The sequence below is a fragment of the Aethalodelphis obliquidens genome, unplaced genomic scaffold (genome assembly GCF_003676395.1).
Source record: "Aethalodelphis obliquidens isolate GAN/ISIS:26980383/991018 unplaced genomic scaffold, ASM367639v1 scaffold2, whole genome shotgun sequence".
NCBI lineage: Eukaryota > Metazoa > Chordata > Mammalia > Artiodactyla > Delphinidae > Aethalodelphis > Aethalodelphis obliquidens.
The window spans coordinates 32,388,193-32,409,071 of record NW_020837946.1 but is presented as its reverse complement, the minus strand read 5'-3'; the positions used below and the strand labels follow the sequence as shown (position 1 = coordinate 32,409,071).

At 35.6% G+C, this 20,879-nt stretch overlaps 1 protein-coding gene across 1 annotated transcript in view; it reads left to right on the top strand.

The window, feature by feature from the left end:
- The window catches only part of NBEAL1 (neurobeachin like 1), a 180,128-nt gene that overhangs the window by 84,562 nt on the left and 74,687 nt on the right, over positions 1-20,879 (top strand). Inside the window, exons 22-31 of the mRNA XM_027123720.1 lie at positions 176-332; positions 1,838-1,996; positions 3,474-3,633; positions 6,410-6,498; positions 8,656-9,231; positions 9,569-9,744; positions 10,799-10,952; positions 11,263-11,391; positions 16,185-16,490; positions 16,585-16,734. Coding sequence (XP_026979521.1) covers positions 176-332; positions 1,838-1,996; positions 3,474-3,633; positions 6,410-6,498; positions 8,656-9,231; positions 9,569-9,744; positions 10,799-10,952; positions 11,263-11,391; positions 16,185-16,490; positions 16,585-16,734 — 2,056 coding nt within the window. The remainder of the gene's footprint in view (positions 1-175; positions 333-1,837; positions 1,997-3,473; positions 3,634-6,409; positions 6,499-8,655; positions 9,232-9,568; positions 9,745-10,798; positions 10,953-11,262; positions 11,392-16,184; positions 16,491-16,584; positions 16,735-20,879) is intronic.

Sequence of the window (20,879 nt, the reverse complement as noted above, 5' to 3'; positions counted from 1 at the left end):
TGTCATTGCAACTCCTAACTTCAAAAGGTTTTCCTTAAAAAGAAAAAGAAGCCAAAGATGCTATGAATTCTAATAATTACATGGAAACAACTTCTTTTAAACTATGAAATCTTTTATATATAAAAGTACAAAAATATAAAAATTTCAATTCTTGCCCATTTACTTTTTCTTTCAGGAGTGATTGTAAATATAGTGAGCTGTCTCTAGATGATATTCGAACAATAAGGACTTCTTTGTATGGACTAATTAAATATTTTCTGTGCAAAGGCGGAACTCATGAAGAGATACAAAGTATTATGGGTTATATATCTGCTATCAATGAAGAAGAACAGGTATTATGCTCTGGATAAATCTGTTATTACTTTTTAATAATTAAGTTGCTATATCATCTTCTTTTAAACTTACATGTAATATAACATTTTAACAGTAAAATGTTTATAGTGTCACATATAATATTATTAAGCAGTTAAAGAGGTAAATTTTATCTCCTAACTGAAAGTTTAATAAAGTAAATGGCAGTGTAATAAAACATTTATTTTCTAGCTAATAGTAAAATATTAGCTAGAAAACAGTATGTGGAAATACTTGTCCTGGCAATTCTGAAATCTGTTTTCGTAGGCCACATGATGTATATTTAACTGTTATCAAAGTTACTAGGCAGATTTCTAACATGAATTTTAATATATCATAGGTTCATAAAAATTTTGCATAAAGAGTAAATTATAACTGTATTTCTATTTTTAAATACTTCTATGTACACTATTCATTTTTACCTCAGAACTACCCTTTAAGACAGTGGTTCTCAATGTATGGACCCACTTACCTGGGAATTTTTTAGAAATGCAAATATATGGCCAAATCAAGCCCTCCAGGTGATTCTGATGCATGGTAGAATTTGACCACGGATACAAAATATACAGACCAGGAATTACTCTTCCCATGTGCACATTTGGAAATAGATGTTCAGAGAGATTAGGTGACTTAAAAAGTTACACAGCTGATATACCTGGAAAAATAACCCATGTGTATTTACTGCTCTTTCTGTGCTCTTTCGGTATACCACTCTCAACACCAAATCTGAGCATCCTTAATTTATGTTGACTCAAATATTTTGCCCTCTATCATGATATATGCATTGTGTACTCAGTGGTTATTATAACTTCATAATTGGTATTATATAGAAGAGTTAACTTAGGCTATTTCCTTATAAGGTTGAACTACTTCAAAAGCTTCTCATATTTAGAATAATAAATAATCATCTTATTTCATGATAGCTGTATTGTCACCTGCTATGATTCATTGCCAATGATATTTTCTTGGTCAATTTAGTCAAACAATTATTTATTGAATACTTTTATTATACATATACATAGAGTAATACTAGATATTGTAGGTATTTAATGATGAAAGAATTATCATTCTTATTTTTAGCCTAATAGAGGCAGGGATAGATAAATGTTTATAAATAATTATGAAACAAAAAAGAGTATGATAATATCTATAAGAGAAATATGAAGTCCCATGAGGTTTTCACTGGAGAGTGTTACATGTTGAGGAGACTAGGAACGGCTTCATGGAAGAGATGGCTTTTCATATGGACCAAGCAGGATAGGAATGGTTCAGTGGGTGAATGTGAGTAGTGAGAGGATATACAAAAGGAAATGGAATAAGCCAAAAGCCTAATGGAGGAAAGGCAAGGAGGGTTCAGAAGACATCAAATAATCCAGTTAAGCTAGAACATGAGGGTATAGAGGACTTAAATAACTATTTGTGGTTTATGACTTTATTTATGCTTCCATATATGAGTGTGGTTGTTTGTGTTGCTTAATTTTAAAAGCTTTTTGGAATTTTGGACATACTCTTCAGTCTCCTACGTACCAGCCCAACTAGAGGTCAACTTTTCTTACTGCTGTTTGAACCAGGAAATGCTGACATACTTTATGCCTTGCTCTTAAATCAGAAATACTCTGACAGACTAAGAGAAATCATTTTTAAGGTACAAACATGTCTTGAGAGTCTTTATATTTGGGGACATTTGTGGGTGTATGCATTTACATGGAACATATCCATTCTATGAATGTAAATTCTTTTTTTCATGTCTACTTCCATCTAGTTTTAAATTGTTCAGTTTGTTTTGATATATATTTATCATGTTTTTGTTGTTTATGTATTTTAAAACTAATTATATTGTAATCTTGTCAATAATTTCGGTGGAAAATCTACTCTGCCATACTAACGTAGAACCTCTTATCCCCCTTTTGACTTACAGTGGGTCTATATGGCAGATCATACTAAGCTTATTTAGCATCCACTGTTTATCAGGCACTAAACCCTTTTTATATATTAGTTTACGTAGCTCTTGCAGCAACTTTATGAAGTGGATATTATTATTATCCTCATTTTACAGATGAAGAAACTGAGGCAGAGAAATTAATAACTTGCTAAAGGATGTAGGACATATTTTATTAAGCTATCCAAAATATCCCAAACTTAGAACTTCAGCTGAAGCAGCCCACTCCACCTTTTCGGTTAACTAAAATTAAAGAAGGCAGTCATATTTCTACTGCAAATCCTTTTTTTTTTCATGATTTATTCTCCTGTTTGTTATGCCAAATTGCCTGTGACGTTTGTTTCCCCTTACATCATTAGTATGACATTATAAAGTCTACTTGTAGGGTCATATTTGGATTGCCTATGTTTGGAATTCTTTGGAATTTGGAAACAAAAGTGAACTTTGGAAACAAAAGTGAATTAAAAGTGGTCCTACATAGTCTCTCTTGAATATTGGTTATGGTTGACCCCTGAGGCTACTCTTAAAAGCATCTGCCCACACAGGGTTCCTATATGGAGATTTAATGTTATTTCTTCAAAAATGGCCTTGCAGGGGTTGTTCATGATATTATTTTGCCAAGATTACCCTTTCCGTATAGGCTTTCAGTATCTCACTTTGTAAAAGATTGATCTAACTCCAAGAAGTATGGGGTTACTAATTCATTCTTCCATTTTAGCATATGGATGGGTTGCTTCACAAAGTATTTCCTCGTTGTTGAAAATTATTTTGACAACTGTCACATAAATAGATTACTAGATTTATCTAGAAGTATCTTTGTTTTCTTTCAGAGCACACCTTTGTTCCTCTTGCAAGCTACAGGATTTGTTTCCATCTACACCATAGCCATTAAAAGAAATTTTTAAAGTATTCCTTTCATCTACCAAGAAATTTATATAAACTAGGGTTTTAAACATACTAATTATTCAAATGCAGTTGCATTTCAGTCCAGTTCATTTTTAAATTTATTTTTTAATGATAGCAAGATAATGGAGTGTTCTTCCCTATTTAGTGCTATTTTTTTAATACTTGAGGAATAAAATGATACTCCAGAAACACTGTACACTAATATTTATTCGATATTAACCTAAGTGACAATTGTTCTTAGTTCTCTATATTGAGAATATATTACTGTTGTGACCAGGTTATGGAACAGATGTTGAAATGCACGAACGTTTATGAACGAAGTAAACAACGTATTCGGCTTAGAGAAGTTGGCTACTCAGGATTAGGTCTCCTTCTTAATGAAGCACCTGTTAATACTTCTCTCATTAAAAGTCTCACCAATCAAATTATAAATACAGGTATGACTAAGGCTAAAATATTGATACATTTAAGAAATGTTCTTCATAGTCATGTAATTCTATTTGATGGCCCTGAATTTTTTTTTTCTTCTGAAATTCTTTCTTCTTTTCCCCTCTTCCCTCAGGTTGCTTTTAAAATTACCTATTACTTGATTCAGCAGGGCTTTTCTTGGGTACTGTTTCAAATGTACCTTTGTTGTTTTTGTCTCCCCGGAGCATAGCATAGTACCTTACTTGGTAGGCCTTCAGTAAGTGTTTATTGACTGAGTGATTAGTAAATAATTCAGTCTATGTAAAATGAAAAGGACATTAGAGAAAATATGTACAAGATATTCTTTTTCCTTTCAGAGCTTAAATTCTTAAAGGGAAAATGAAAACTAATTTCAGATATTCCTTTTTGTTTCTAATTTTGCTTTTATGAACCTTTTTGTAAGTAGTTCCTACAAACTGTAAAATTTTTGTCAGATGCTAGGGGTTCAGAAAGGTATAAGATAAGGTTCTTTGTCTTGAGTGGTTTATCATCTCATTGAGAAGACATGTACATAAAAAGATAAATACAAGTATAAGATCCAAGCAGTATCAACAGTGTGTTCAGGCAATCAAAATAAAAGAACAGCTTTTTAGGGTTTAGTCAGGAAGATGTTAAACATTCTAAACCTATTGTTTTTGTAAAATTTGAACATATCTACAATTCCTATTTAAAATGAAACAATTATTTCTGCGTTTATATGACTATTACATACAGTTCTTTCTTTGAGAAAGAAGAAAGCTGGAGGCATCACACTTTCGGATTTCAAACTATACTACAAAGTTATAGTAATCAAAACAGTATGCTGCAGTATGCATAAAAATAGACACATAAACAAGTGGAACAGAATCAAGAGCCTAGAAATAAAACTATGCGTGTACAGTCAACCAGTATTTGACAAGGAATCCAAGAATACTTAATGGAGAAAGATAGTCTGTTCAATAAATGTGATTGGTAAAACTGGATATGCACTTGCAAAAGAATGAGAATGGATTCCTGTCTTACACCACCCACAAAAATTAACTCAAATGGATTAAAGACTTAAATGTAAGAACTGAGCTGTAAAAATACTAGAAGAAAACATACGGGAAAAAGGGGTCTTGGCAATGATTTTTTGCGTGTGACACCAAAAGCACGAGCAACAAAAGTTAAAATAAACAGTGGGACTAAATCAAACTAAAAAGCTTCTGTGGACTTACCTGGTGGCGCAGTGGTTAAGAATCCGCCTGCCAGTGCAGGGGACACGGGTTCAAACCCTGGTCTGGGAAGATCCCACATGTTGTGGAGCAACTAAGCCCGTGTGCCACAACTACTGAGCTTGCACTGTAGAGCCCATGAGCCACAAGTACTGAGCCTGCGCGCCACAACTACTGAAGCTCACACGCCTAGAGCCCATGCTCCACAACAAGAGAAGCCACCACAATGAGAAGCCCACTTGCCGCAACTAGAAATAACCTGCACACAACAGTGAAGACCCAACGCAGCCAAAAATAAATAAATTTATTTATTTTTTTAAAAAAGCTTCTGCATAGCCAAAGAAACCATCAACAATATGAAAGGGTAGCCTATGAAATGGGAGAAAATATTTGCAAGTCAAATCTGATAAGGGGTTAATATCCAAAATATATAAGGGATTCATATAACTCAATAGCAAAAAATCCAATTAAAATATGAGCAAAGGACCTGAATAGACATTTTTTCAAAGAAGATATGCAAATGGTCAACAGATACATGAAAATGTGCTCAACATCCTTAATTATCGGGGAAATGAAAATCAAAACCACAATGAGATATCACCTCCCTCCTGTTAGTTTGGTGGTTATCAAAGAGACGAGATAATACGTGCTAGTGGTGAGGGTGTGGAGAAAAGGGAACCCTTGTGGGAATGTAAGTGGTGCAGCCACTATGGAGAACAGTGTGGAGGTTCTTAAAAAATTAAAAATAGAACTACCATATGATTCAGCAATCCCTCTTCCAGGTATATATCTAAAGGAAATGAAATCATATCTCAAAGAGGTATGATCTGCAACCCCATGTTTATTGTACCATCATTCACAATAGTCAAGGCATGGAAACAGCCTAAGTGTCCATCAATAGATGAATGAATAATAAAGATGTGGTATATATATATATAATGGAATATTAGCCATAAAAAAGAAGGAAATCCTGCCATTTGCAATAAGAGCCTAGAGGGCATTCTGCTAAGTGAAACAAGTCAGGCAAGAGAAGGAAAATACTGTGTGATCTCACTTACATGTGAAAAAAAAAAATTGAGACAGGGTAGGTTGGTAGTTGCCAGAGTTGGGGCAGTGGGGGAAACAGGTGAAGGTACAAGGGGTACAAACTTCCAGTTATAAGTAAGTTCTGGGGATCTAAGGTAAGCGTGGTGACTGTAGTTAACAATACTGTATTGTATATTTGAAAGTTGCTAAGAGAACATACCTTAAGTGTCCTCACCACAAAAAGAAATATAGTAACTATGTGAGATAATGGATGTGTTAACTGACCTTATTGTGTAATCATTTTGTAATATATACATATATCAGATCATCATGTTTTATACCTTAAACAGTGTTTTATGCCAATTATATCTTAATAAAGTTGGGGGAAAAAATAAAGGGCATCTGTTGTTGACAGCAGGAAAAAAATAAAAATGAAATGATTGTCAGCCTTTATATATAACTATTACCACAGTTCTTTACCTGGTTTTCTCTAGTATTTAATTTTAACTTTTTTTTCCCATCATAGATCCTGCTATTAATTTCAAAGATCTGTTATCTGTGGTATATATATCTCACAGAGCACGTATAAATGTCAGGGTGGTCATCTGCAGAAAGGTTAGTAAACTTTAAAGATGTACTTTAAAAATTGCAGTATCGTTATATTGTTAAGAACTTTTAGATTGAGTATTTTTCACCAGATATAAGTTTAATATCTTTTATATGACATAATTTTATAGTTTCCTTTTTTGAGGTGAATTAACTTTATATAATCATAAGAAATCAGCATATAAATTTGTTCTTCTTAGCCATACCTGAGCTCCTGGAAATAATGCCGTTTTTGACTCTGGTCAAAAATGTATTACCAGAGAATATTTTCTTTATTCAGAACCTTTTGTTGTGACCATTTTTAATGCAAACACCATATTTTAGAGTTTCTGAATCTCTTAACCTTTGTGGAAAAGATTTTCTGTAGTTTGTTTATGAGTGTATTCCAACAATGATTTACCTTCAGTCCACTCATTTAACCTCTAAGTCGACGAATTGTTACCCCATGCGCTTCTTCCTGATTATATCCTTCTCTCCTCTACTGGCAACCACTGACCAGTCTAGTATTTAATTTGCTTCCTTGTTTTTCTTTTTAGTTTTACTCCCTAATTATGTCACAGTACCTTTCCATCAGTAAATCTGGATATGTCTTTCTCTTTAACAGCTACGTAGTTTTTTATTCTATGGCTCTTCTATAAAAGTATTATCTGGTTCCCAGCTGATGGACATTTAGATTGTTTCCTGTTTTACCATATTAACAAACTTCTGTTAGGAACATTTTTTTACATTTGTCTTTACCTATCCATGGTAATACATATGTAGGACATAATTCATGAAATGTAATTTTTCTGTCAAAGAGTATTCACATTTTACATTTTAATGGATTTTGCCATGTTTTCCTTGAAGCAGGTCATGTAAATGGATCCTTTTCCTTTCAGTGTGCAATTAGAAACCTCTTTCAGTACAGCCCAGTTTTTATTCATTATGTGTTTATAAAATTGCTGTAAAATAAGTCTGAAAATTTTAAAGTCATGAAATCATGAAAAGTTTCTTTGCCAACCAAAGATTAATATGTTCAACTTAGTTAATGTGTTTAAAATTGCTATTGTGCACTGCTACAGTAAAGGTAGCTCACTGATTGATGGCATTAAGTGAGGAAAGAAACTTAACGTGTCATCATGACTCACTGCGACTCACTGCTTTCTATATCAGCATCAGTGTACATAAGAACCATTAATTTTGAAGTCTGTAACAACATAACTCATTTCCTGCTATGAAATTTGTCAGAGTTAGAAATTCTGATAAAAGAGATACTCTATAAACACTGGGAGCCAAAGTTCTTTTCATCTACTTAGAAGTTTATTGGCTTTGGGATTAAAATGTCTTAAAGATCTTAACAGCATTTCTGATAGTGTTTGAGAATTTGTTTTTATCCAAAAAATGTGAAGTCAGTTGGGATACTAGAGATCATACACATTGCCATGTAAATGTCTACTCTTTAATTTCAGTTTCTTATTCTAGCTAAATATCAGCATCCATCTCATTGGAAATAGTTTTCTGGAATTAAAGTTCAGTTCTTGTTTTGTTTGTACCATGTAGAGTTAATGAAAAAAAATGCTTTTGTAAAAGCAGCCATTAACTTTGCCTGAGGAAAAAATGAGGTGGGAAAACATTCTTGGTGTACCTAGGTTCTGTCAAAGTTTCTTATGTGTTCTAGTTTACTCCCTAACCATAGTTCCAGAACTGTGCCTGGCACATAGTAGATGTTCAGTATTTACTGAACAAATGTACTAGGCTCATGGAAAGTACTTAGTTGAGAGGATATAACTTTATTACATTTTATACATTTTATACATTTATATACATTTTATACATATTATATGTACCTATATATCTATATTTTTTTCTCCAACCAAATTAAATTAATAACGTGAGTGTGTTGGTATGTGGAGGATTATTTTATCTTTTTTTCCTTTTTTATCTTTCAGCAAATATTTGAGTCCCAACTCTAGATATACAATGAGTAATATGCAGATTAGTTAAAAACACAATGTCTGCCGTCCAAATATTTTCTAATCTAGTTAAGAATATAATCGTTTGAAAGTATATCCTTCCAAAGTTTCTTACTAAATTACTTTGTCATTAAAATAGCTGAAAAGAAACTGTTGTTGATGTAAAAGTACTATACACTTTTTGACGAATTTTGCATTCTTAATCTCTTCACAGATTTTACAGATTTTACAGTCCCAGCCAGATGCAGCACATCAAATATCTCAACAAGTGGGTTGGCAAGACACTTTAGTTAGGCTTTTTTTAAAAGCAAATTTTGAAAATGGAAATACTCTTCATAAGCACAGTAGGGCTGTTGTAATGAAAGACAATGATAAAAATATATCAGCTGAAGATATGAAGAGGAACTCTGATGAAAAGACAGATGAGGAAAAAATCAGCTCTTTTGCCTCAGCTCATGTGTCTTCAGATCAGTGGAGTTTGGAGGATAGACACTCCCTAGACTCGAACACACCATTATTTCAAGAAGATAGCTTGATGGGAGAATTATCTTTCAAATCAGAGAATCGAGGAGAATTCTGGCATAATAACCCTTCACATCTGAGTTTAGATCTCAGTGGAATTGATTCATGTGAACTGAGTGATAGTGGAAGTCAAATGCCAGACAGCTTGCCTAGCACGCCATCCCCGATAGAATCCACTAAGTCATTTTCTGTGCAGTGTGACAAAGAAAGCAGCATCACAAATGATGTGGGCTTTAGTGATGACTTCCCTTTACTTGAAAACCAAGAGGTAAGATTCCTTATTTGTCCAAATGTGGTTTTATTTTTTTTATGTCTGACCTCAGAAATGTGTGATTGTTAACAATTTCATGTAGTATTCATGTTCCAAGTCTCATGATCTAAGGTATTAGAAGCCTGGAAGTCACCAAACTGTGAGTGTCTTGAGAGCAAAGCCAGTGTCTTATTCATCTTTACATCTCTAGGGCCTTCGTAGTAAAGTTCCAGGTTCATGTAGCCACCTTAAAAATATGTTGCATGATTATAATTCATGTACCTGATGTTTCTCATGATCTGCTTTTAACACCCCCTCCCTCTAATAATTTCATATTAATTTCTCTTTTTTATAGAGATGTGAGGAAGAGCTTATTCAATTACTGACAAATATTTTGAACTGTGTAATGTGTAAGGGACTAGAAAAGTCTGATGACGATACTTGGATTGAACGGGGACAAGTGTTTTCGGCACTAACTAAACCAGGAATATCCAGTGAGCTACTTCGACCATCAGATGAAATAAAACTAATGTAAGCATTCATTTGGTGATATACCCTCTCCTTTTAGAGTGGGCAGGAGTCCAAAATAATATTTGTTATTGAACCTTTATTCAGTATTCAGTGGATGTAGAGAGAGAGAAAAGGAGAAGCTTTGTGCTCAGCCCTTCTCCTGTCTGTTGCCATTCTAGTGGGATCTAGAGAGAAATCCAAAACTAACTCCAATGTGAGGAGATTTAATTCTTACATTAATTTGGATTCTAACTGATTATATATTCCTTGTGTAAGTTGTTTTCTGCAGCATCTAAGCACTTGGTGCATGTGTTCTACAGTCTTGTCCAAATTTGAGTGCTTCCATGCTAAAGGAAGGTAGTAGTGTTTTCATGAAAATTACTTCTCTAAAGCTTTGAGTTCCCTGCATATGATAGAACACTGTACCAACAGCACACTAGAACAGAATTACTTTTTTGTTTTTCCATAGGTCTAGACTCTCTGTAAGGCATAAGGCTTTCTTCCCTAACATTTCCAATTTCAGTTTTTTGTTTTGTTTTGTTTTTTTGCGGTACGTGGGCCTCTCACTGTTGTGGCCTCTCCCGTTGCGGAGCACAGGCTCCGGACGTGCAGGCTCAGCGGCCGTGGCTCACGGGCCCAGCCGCTCCGTGGCATGTGGGATCTTCCTGGACCGGGGCACGAACCCATGTCCCCTGCATTGGCAGGCGGACTCTCAACCACTGCACCACCAGGGAAGCCCTCCAATTTCAGTTTTAAAGAAACTTTTAAGTATCTCATGGAGGCTGGAATGTGAATTATTTTCATAGCTTTTTCAAGGTCAAGTCAAACAGGTAACTTTTACTTTGCCTTTTAATATTAGGTATATTAAAGATAAGTACTCCAAAGATTAAAAAGTTGCTTCATTATTACTAAATTCCATCCACAGTGTCTTATACCTGCCAGTGATACTGTATCTTTGGAGGTACATTCCTATTAATAAATAACGAGGTTTGTTGTTGCTGGGTTTTTTGTTTTTGGTGACCTGTTATTTTTATAAATTTAAAATGGTTTTAAGAGGACTTTGTTTTATACTTAGTTTGCTACAGAAGATGTTAGAATGGGCGGTCACAGAAAACAGAGAAGCAAAATTTAATCCAGTAACTGCTGAAAATGCTTTCCGACTCATGCTGATCATACAGGACTTTCTGCAGTCAGAGGGACTAGTTAATTCGAACATGTGGACTGAGAAGGTACAGTAACATCTCTTTGAAATTATTTGTTTGGTAGTGAAGGACTTTCAAAGAAAGAAATTTTGTATCCCCTCTTTTCAGAGCATTAATATTTAATCAGATGCGATAAACATGGATAAGATGTGATAGTCGCAGATGTGATAGTTACTTTTGTTAAGTAACTCTTACTAGGATAATTCTTTTGGTTTTTACCAACTGAACATTGAATTAGTTTTGAAATATTTATGATTTGTATTACTGTTGGGAAAACTCATCATCAGTAGATTTAAAAATGGAATGTTTTTATTTCTCAATTTTTCCTTTGTGTTAGCTTTTAGAGGATATGATGCTGCTCTTCGACAGTCTGTCAGTCTGGTATTCTGAAAGTCCAGTATGGGTGAAACTCTCACAGATTCAAATCCAGATGCTTCTAGGCTTCATTGGAAGGGGTGATTTGCAGGTTTGTCGATTCTTTTTTGTTATTTTATATACTCACATGCAACATAGGAATTTGTGCAGTAACTGAATGGCAATTATGTTTTCAGCATTTTAATTTTTTAATTAGTTTCAAAAATATCATGATTTAACTCTAGTTTCAGTTTTGTGAGATGAGAAAGAAGCTTGAGAGGCGGCTAATCGATTCTTTTTTCCTGATGTTTATGATTCAGTATAATTTAAGGTTTCCTGTTAGAGGATTTATGTATAGCTTATATTAGAGGGCATTACTCACATCATCTACATTTAGTATAGCTACGAGCTACACAGCCTGCATAGACTTTTATACGTGTGGAGTTCAGGGCTTGCATTTTTAGGAAAATTATTTTTTAAATTGTTCTGTCAAAATCTTTTTCTGTACTTAGTAATCCACTAATTCAGTTTTACATTTATCTCATTTTTCTTCATTTATTAAACACTTACTGAATACCTACCAAGTGTTAGCATTGTGCTAGGTTTCTACTATAAAGATAAATAAAAGATGGACCCACAGAATATTTATTATTTTCAAAAATTTTAAAGGTTGGGAAAGTTCCATGCAGATTTTAGTCTGTCATCTTTCTATTTATATTGGATGCTTGTGATTACCTGCATTGGATTAGTCACGACATGTATCGCATGGTTATTTATCTGGCCCTTTTTATTTTCTTTTGATAATCGTTTCTAATATAAACTTGCTATAATATTGATAAGAACATGAGGAGGTTAAAATACCATAAGGTTGCCCTATTTTAAAAAGACCATATTTTTCAACATATATTCTTTTCCAGTCATTTAAGAAAACATACTCATTGTGGAAAGTACACAAAAAACATAAAGAGAAAAAATAGATAAAACATCCTTCATCCCATAGCCTAAGAGAAAACAACTGTCAATATTTTAATGTTTTTTTCTCTGTTTATATTTTTTTAGATGATTAAAACCATCATATATTTTGATAATTTTGTGTTCTTTTTTATTTTTCTTACAATTATATTAAACTCATTTCCCCACATTACTAACTTTTTAAAAGATAGTGGGTTTTTTTCCTAATCATAAAGGTAACACATGGTCATTGGAAAAAACATGGAAAAAGCAGAAAAGCTAAACAAAAAATAAACATTCTGATATGTGGATGATGAAAATTTGAATTGTACAGCTTTTAAATACAGTTTGAAAATTATATGAACTAAGAACTTTAAAAAAAAGTATGCTTTGTCTAGTAATTCTACTCTAAAACTATATCCTGAGGTAATAATCTAAAATACCAAACAGTATTTGTACACATAGATGTTCATTGTAGTTTTCTTTTTTTCTCCATCTAGAAATAGAACAAAGGTAACTTTTTTGGCTTTTTTATTAATATGAGTCTGGTGGCTGGCTGTTAAAGCCCTTGCAGCCAGCATACCAGGTAGTTCTTTTTTTAGATATTAGAACTCTGTTTTTTTCCACTCATGATCACCCTCAGTGTTTTTATCCTTGGTGAGATTTCCAAGGAGAAGTAAAATGTCTGTTTTAATTTGCTCATGATTAAATATCCAGTGCCTGTACCATAGTAGCACTCTATAAATACTTATTAAATAAATAAAGTGTGCAGCACCTACAGGTAAGACTGATCCTATCAACCAGTAGTTAGTGACCTATAATACTTCTCACTAGCTACTTGTTTAATTTCACTCCCTCAGGAATAAAAGCATATTTCCCTGAGTTTGTGCATGTTAAAGGCTGGGGAAGGAACCCCTTCCCTTATAGGGGTTTAAATAGAGTTGCCTGCAAAAAGAATCTGGCTAGCAAATTTGTTTTGTTTGGCCCATACATTATTATTTAATTGCCAGCATTTAAGTATTAGGAGATTTCACATCAATGCCAGGATCTCCCAGGTTGTCTTTAAAGCAGGACTGAGTAAGTTGTTGATTTATTTAGATGCAGTATATGGTCACCGCGTTGTCTGGGTTTCTGCTCCTTCAGTTGTCTTAGCTCAGCCAGTGATTCTCTTCACTAGCTACACATGAAATCACATAGAGGAGCTTTTTAAAGATGCCTTTGTGGGCTTCCCTGGTGGTGCTGTGGTTGAGAGTCCACCTGCCGATGCAGGGGACGCAGGTTCGTGCCCCGGTCCGGGAAGATCCCACATGCCACGGAGTGGCTGGGCCCGTGAGCCATGGCCACTGAGCCTGCGCGTCCGGAGCTTGTGCTCCGCAATGGAAGAGGCCACAACAGTGAGAGGCCCTCGTACCGCAAAAAAAAAAAAAAAAAAAACGCCTTTGTGTGGGGCATCACTCAGTAATTAAACAGGAGAACTAGGGCCCAGGTATTTTTTGTCATTTCTCAGGTGACCATAATGTAGTACTCTTTATAATGTGAGGGCAGGGCTATCATATCTATGTGTGGGGGGGTAGTGTGTGTATCCAAAGTTAAGTCAGTGGTAAGTAAATCATTGTATTCACTGAAAGTGTCTTTATAATTTTAAATAAACATATAAACTTATAGTTATTTAATACTGTGATACTAACTTAAAATCAAATCACTGAATATTCAACCTTTCATGTGAATGGTATTTTTAAAAACATATAGCAAAAAAGCCCAGAATATTAACATTGGTATTTCCTGGATAATGAGATTTTATGACCTTTTGTCTCACATTTGTTGGCCTCTATTGGGTTTGAGCTGCTTTAGTCAGATTCAAAGACTAAAGTGAAGGGATTTGGGGAAAACCTGAGAAGGGTAGAGAAGCTTCACTAGTAGAGGCTTAAGTTAAAAGTAGAAAAGTTAAAGTTTTGAGCCATCTTAGAGGTTGTGTCCTCCAATGCTGTTTGCTTCCTTAAGTCTTGCATGGAAAGACTGCCTGAGATCCCTTATTGTTGCCTTGGCCTGCAAAGACGCGCATACAGCTCAGATCAGCTTTTGGTACACATATATTCTTTTTTTTTTTTTAACATCTTTATTGGAGTATAATTGCTTTACAGTGGTGTGTTAGTTTCTGCTGTATAACGAAGTGAATCAGCTATACATATACATATATCCCCATATCTCCTCCCTCTTGCGTCTCCCTCCCACCCTCCCTATCCCACCCCTCTAGGTGGTCACAAAGCACCGAGCTGATCTCCCTGTGCTATGCGGCTGCTTCCCACTAGCTATCTGTTTTACATTTAGTAGTGTATATAAGTGCATGCCACTCTCTCATTTCGTCCCAGCTTACCCTTCCTCCTCCCCTTGTCCTCAAGAACATTCTCTACATTTGCATCTTTATTCCTGTCCTGCCCCTAGGTTCTTCATAACCATTTTTTTTCTAGATTCTGTATATAGGCACATATATATTCTTGAAGTGATGTCAGTTTTTAATACTTCCCTTCTTTCCCTTGCTTTTCTTTATTTTGAAAGTAATATGGTCCAAAATTGGGTTATAGGGTTAAGGGAGAAGGAGACACTTTATATCATTTGTCCTGTTTTGGTTTTAAGACTTCCATCTTTCTCTAGTCTAGATGAAATGAGGCCCCTTCATGACCAATTTACCTTTCTAGGATGGAGTTTAAGGCCAGAGCTTAAGAGTAATATGCATATTCCTTTGCCTGGGTTTGTGACCTAGATATGTATTTTCCTTGGGAACTTTACTCAGTTGCCTGTTCACTGTCCTTTATCTATAAGAATGCTTTTGATTCCAAATAACAGAAATATCAATGCAAGCTGACTTAGTTAAGAAGATTCATATAGTTGAAAATTCCATAGCTAAGATGAGTTTAAGGCATGATTCAGTCAAGGCTCTAGTTGCATTTGTTTGCTGTTCTCACAGCATTACTCTCCATCATGTCAGCTTTTCTTAAGCTGGCTGCCCTAATTGTCACAAAATCACTGCCAGCAGCAATTAAGGCTACATGCTTCCTTGTTCATATCCAGAGAAAGAGAGTGCTTCTTCCTAGAGTCATTGTTGGTAGACAGTTCTTCATGGATCTCCTGTGAATACAGACACTGGATGCCTTTGTGATGAAGTGTCTTTTTGAGGACGCATGTGTAGAGAACAGCTTGGGAAGATAGAGATGATGTCTCCCTCCAGAGCAAAAGCAGGTTTGTTTACTGTCCAGTATAATAAAGATAATGTCTCCTTCCAAGGCAACGTTCAGGTACACTTACTACCTAATTTAAAAGACTTGTGTTCACTTTGCTTGGGGTTCCTCTCCTATAATGCAACCACTGGGTGTGCAGGCATCATCTAGTTCTGTTCATTTCTCACCATGGAATTACATTTCGGGGAACAGGGCAAGTGCTGATATTCTGGCTATTGCTAATGCTGTAGATCTTCGTCTCTGATCCAGGAGTCTCATTCTTCTGCCAGCATCTATGAAACAATGGTAGGCTAACTTGTCAGCTTGGAGATGGGGTATTGATAAAATCCAAGCCCTTTCACAGTTCTTTACAGTTATTGTATAGAAGTTGTGTCTTTGCATGATAAAGCTATCCCTGAATGAATCCGTGTGACAAAGACAGTGACATGAGTTGACTGAAAGATGAGTTACCTGAACCAGTCACTGTGGCAAGGGGTTGGATATTCTGTTTGGTTTATATCTTTTAGAACTAGAGATGGAATCATCCCCGAATTCCTGCAAACTCTCTGAAGGAGTAGAGTGGATGTTGGGGTGATTAATTATCAACCTCTTAACTTTTCTGTATATTCCAAATGAAACATGGGTTACTTTTATAATTTATTTTAAAAAACAACTTCAAGAGGAGCCAAAGAACTTTGTTATCACTAAATATCTGCTTTATTTTACTATTTTACTCCAGGTTTGTGCAGTGGCATCAGCTAAGCTAAACACCCTTCTTCAGACCAAGGTGATTGAAAATCAGGATGAAGCATGTTACATTTTAGGGAAGCTGGAACATGTTCTAAGTCAATCAATCAAGGAACAGACTGAAATATACTCATTTCTGATTCCGCTTGTCCGTACCCTGGTTTCCAAAATTTATGAGCTTCTCTTCATGAACTTGCATCTGCCTTCTTTACCTTTTACCAATGGAAGCTCTTCATTTTTCGAAGATTTTCAAGAATATTGCAGTTCAAATGAATGGCAAGTTTACATTGAAAAATATGTAAGTTTCATCTTTGTTGAGTGGGGTTTTTCTACTAAATTATCATTTTTATGGAAACATGCATTAAATTTTGCGTATGTATATTTTTTATAAGATTGTACCTTATATGAAGCAGTATGAAACCCATGCATTTTATGATGGTCATGAGAGCATGGCACTTTATTGGAAGAATTGTTATGAAGCCTTAATGGTGAATATGCATAAACGAGACCGGGAAGGGGGAGAGAGCAAGCTCAAGTTTCAGGTAAAAATTATTAAATGTTTTTAATACCAGTTTTTTATGTTGATTTCAAGCATTTAATGTTCAAATGAGAGTAAAAACAAGACTGAACTTTGAAAATGAACAATATTTTATATTTTTTATTTTTTAATTTATTTTTAACATCTTTATTAGAGTATAATTGCTTTACAATGGTGTGTCAGTTTCTGCTTTATAACAAAGTGAATCAGTTATACATATACATATGTCCCCATATCTCTTCCCTCTTGCATCTCCCTCCCTCCCACCCACCCTCCCCATCCCACCCCTCTAGGTGGTCACAAAGCACCAAGCTGATCTCCCTGTGCTATGTGGCTGCTTCCCACTAGCTATCTTATTTTACGTTTGGTAGTGTATATATGTCCATGCCACTCTCTCACTTTGTCTCAGCTTACCCTTCCCCCTCCCCGTATCCTCAAGTCCATTCTCTAGTAGGTCTGCATCTTTATTCCGTCTTGCCCCTAGGTTCTTCTGACCATTTTCTTTTCTTTTTTTTTTTTTTTCAGATTCCATATATATGTGTTAGCATATGGTATTTGTTTTTCTCTTTCTGACTTACTTCACTCTGTATGACAGTATCTAGGTCCATTCACCTCACTACAAATAACTCAGTTTCGTTCCTTTTTATGGCTGAGTAATATTCCATGGTATATATGTACCATATTCCATTGTATATATGTACCACATCTTCTTTATCCATTCATCTGTTGGTGGACACTTAGGTTGCTTCCATGACCTGGCTATTGTAAGTAGAGCTGCAGGGAACATTGTGGTACATGACTCTTTTTCAATTATGGTTTTCTCAGGGTATACGCCCAGTAGTGGGATTGCTGGGTCGCAGGGTGGTACTATATTTACTTTTTTTTTTTTTTTTGTGGTACGCGGGCCTCTCACTGTTGTGGCCTCTCCCGTTGCAGAGTACAGGCTCCGCAGGCTCAGTGGCCATGGCTCACAGGCCCAGCCGCTCCGTGGCATGTGGGATCTTCCCGGACCGGGGCACGAACCCGTGTCCCCTGCATCGGCAGGCGGATTTTCAACCACTGAGCCACCAAGGAATCCCAGTAGTTCTATTTTTAGTTTTTTAAGGAACCTCCATTCTGTTCTCCATAGTGGCTGTATCAATTTACATTCCCACCAACAGTGCAAGAGGGTTCCCTTTTCTCCACACCCTCTCCAGCATTTATTCTTTCTAGATTTTTTGATGATGGCCATTCTGACCAGTGTGAGATGATATCTCATTGTAGTTTTGACTTGCATTTCTCTAATGATTAATGATGTTGGGCATTCTTTCATGTGTTTGTTGGCAATCTGTATATCTTCTTTGGAGAAACAGTCTATTTAGGTCTTCTGCCCATTTTTGGATTGGGTTGTTTGTTTTTTTGATATTGAGCTGCGTGAGTTGCTTGTATGTTTTGGAGATTAATCCTTTGTCAGTTGCTTCATTTGAAAATATTTTCTCCCATTCTGAGGGTTGTCTTTTAGTCTTGTTTATGGTTTCCTTTGCTGTGCAAAAGCTTTTAAGTTTCATTAGGTCCCATTTGTTTATTTTTGTTTTTATTTCCACTTCTCTACAAGGTGGGCCTAAAAAGATCTTGTTGTGATTTATGTCATAGAGTGTTCTGCCTATGTTTTCCTCTAAGAGTTTGATGGTGTTCGGCCTTACATTTAGGTCTTTAATCCATTTTGAGTTTATTTTTGTGTATGGTGTTAGGGAGTGTTCTAATTTCATTCTTTTACATGTAGCTGTCCAGTTTTCCCAGAACCACTTATTGAAGAAGCTATCTTTTCTCCACTATATATTCTTGCCTCCTTTATCAAATATAAGGTGACCATATGTGCGTGGGTTTATCTCTGGGCTTTCTATCCTGTTATATTGATGTATATTTCTGTTTTTGTGCCAGTACGTACTGGCACATATGTAGCTTTGTAGTATAGTCTGAAGTCAGGGAGCCTGATTCCTCCAGCTCCGTTTTTCGTTCTCAAGATTGCTCTGGCTATTTGGGGTCTTTTGTGTTTCCATACAAACTGTGAAATTTTCTGTTCTAGTTCTGTGAAAAATGCCAGTGGTAGTTTGATGGGGATTGCATTGAATCTGTAGATTGCTTTGGGTAGTAGAGTCATTTTCACAATGTTGATTCTTCCAATCCAAGAACATGGTATATCTCTCCATCTATTTGTATCATCTTTAATTTCTTTCATCAGTGTCTTATAATTTTCTCCATACAGGTCTTTTGTCTCCTTAGGTAGGTGTATCCTAGATATTTTATTCTTTTTGTTGCAATGGTAAATGAGAGTGTTCTCTTAATTTCACTTTCAGATTTTTCATCATTAGCGTATAGGAGTGCAAGAGATTTCTGTGCGTTAATTTTGTATCCTGCTACTCTACCAAATTCATTGATTAGCTCTAGTAGTTTTCTGGTAGCATCTTTAGGATTCTCTATGTATAGTATAATGTCATCTGCAAACAGTGACAGATTTACTTCTTTTCTTCCAATTTGGATTCCTTTTATTTCTTTTTCTTCTCTGATTGCTGTGGCTATAACTTCCAAAACTATGTTGAGTAAGAGTGGTGAGAGTGGGCAACCTTGTCTTTTTCCTGATCTTAGTGGAAATGGTTTTGGGTTTTCACCATTGAGGACCATGTTGGTGGTGGGTTTCTCATGTATGGACTTTATTATGTTGAGGAAAGTTCCCTCTATGCCTACTTTCTGGAGGGTTTTTATCAGAAATGGGTGTTGAATTTTGTCAAAAGCTTTCTCTGCATCTGTTGAGATGATCATAAGATTTTTATCCTTCAGTTTGTTAATATGGTGTATCATGTTGATTGATTTGCCTACATTGAAGAATCCTTGCATTCCTGGGAATAAACCCCTCTTGATCATAATGTATGATCCTTTTAATGTGCTGTTGGATTCTGTTGGCTAGTATTTTGTTGAGGATTTTTGCATCTATGTTCATCAGTGATATTGGCCTGTAGTTTTCTTTTTTTGTGACATCCTTGTCTGGTTTTGGTATCAGAGTGATGGTGGCCTCGTAGAATGAGTTTGGGAGTGTTCCTCCCTCTGCTATTTTTTTTTTTTTTTTTTTTTTTGCAGTACGCAGGCCTCTCACTGTTGTGGCCTCTGCCATTGCGGAGCACAGGCTCCGGACACGCAGGCTTAGCGGCCATGGCTCACGGGCCTAGCCGCTCCGCGGCATGTGGGATCTTCCCAGACCGGGGCACTAACCCGTGTCCCCTGCATTGGCAGGACTCTCAACCACTGAGCCACCAGGGAAGCCCCCTCTTCTATGTTTTGGACAAGTTTGAGAAGGATAGGTGTTTGCTCTTCTCTAAATGTTTGATTGAATTCGCCTATGAAGCCATCTGGTCCTGGGCTTTTGTTAGTTGGAAGATTTTTAATCACAGTTTAAATTTCAGTGCTTGTGATTGGTCTGTTCGTATCTTCTATTTCTTCCTGGTTCAGTCTCAGAAGGTGTGCATTTCTAAGAATTTGTCCGTTTCTTCCAGGTTGTCCATTTTATTGGCATATAGTTGCTTCTGGTAATCTCTCATGATCCTTTGTTTTTCTGCAGTGTCAGTTGTTACTTCTCCTTTTTCATTTCTAATTCTAATGATTTGAGTCTTCTCCCTTTTTTTCTTGATGAGTCTGGCTAATGGTTTATCAACTTTGTTTATCTTCTCAAAGAACCAGCTTTTAGTTTTATTGATCTTTGCTATCATTTCCTTCATTTCTGATGTGATCTTTATGATTTGTTTCCTTCTACTAACTTTGGGGATTTTTGTTCTTTCTCTAATTGCTTTAGGTGTAAGGTTAGGTTGTTTATTTGAGATGTTTCTTGTTTCTTAAGGTAGGCTTGTATAGCTATAAACTTCCCTCTTAGAACTGCTTTTGCTGCATCCCATAGGTTTTGTGTTGTTGTGTTTTTATTGTCATTTGCTTCTAGTTTTTTTTTTTAATTTCCTCTTTGATTTCTTCAGTGATCTCTTGGTTATTAAGTAGTGTGTTGTTTAGCCTCCATGTGTTTGTATTTCTTACAGATTTCTTCCTGTAATTGATATCTAGTCTCAAAGCGTTGTGGTCGGAAAAGATACTTGACATGGTTTCAGTTTTCTGAAATTTACCAAGGCT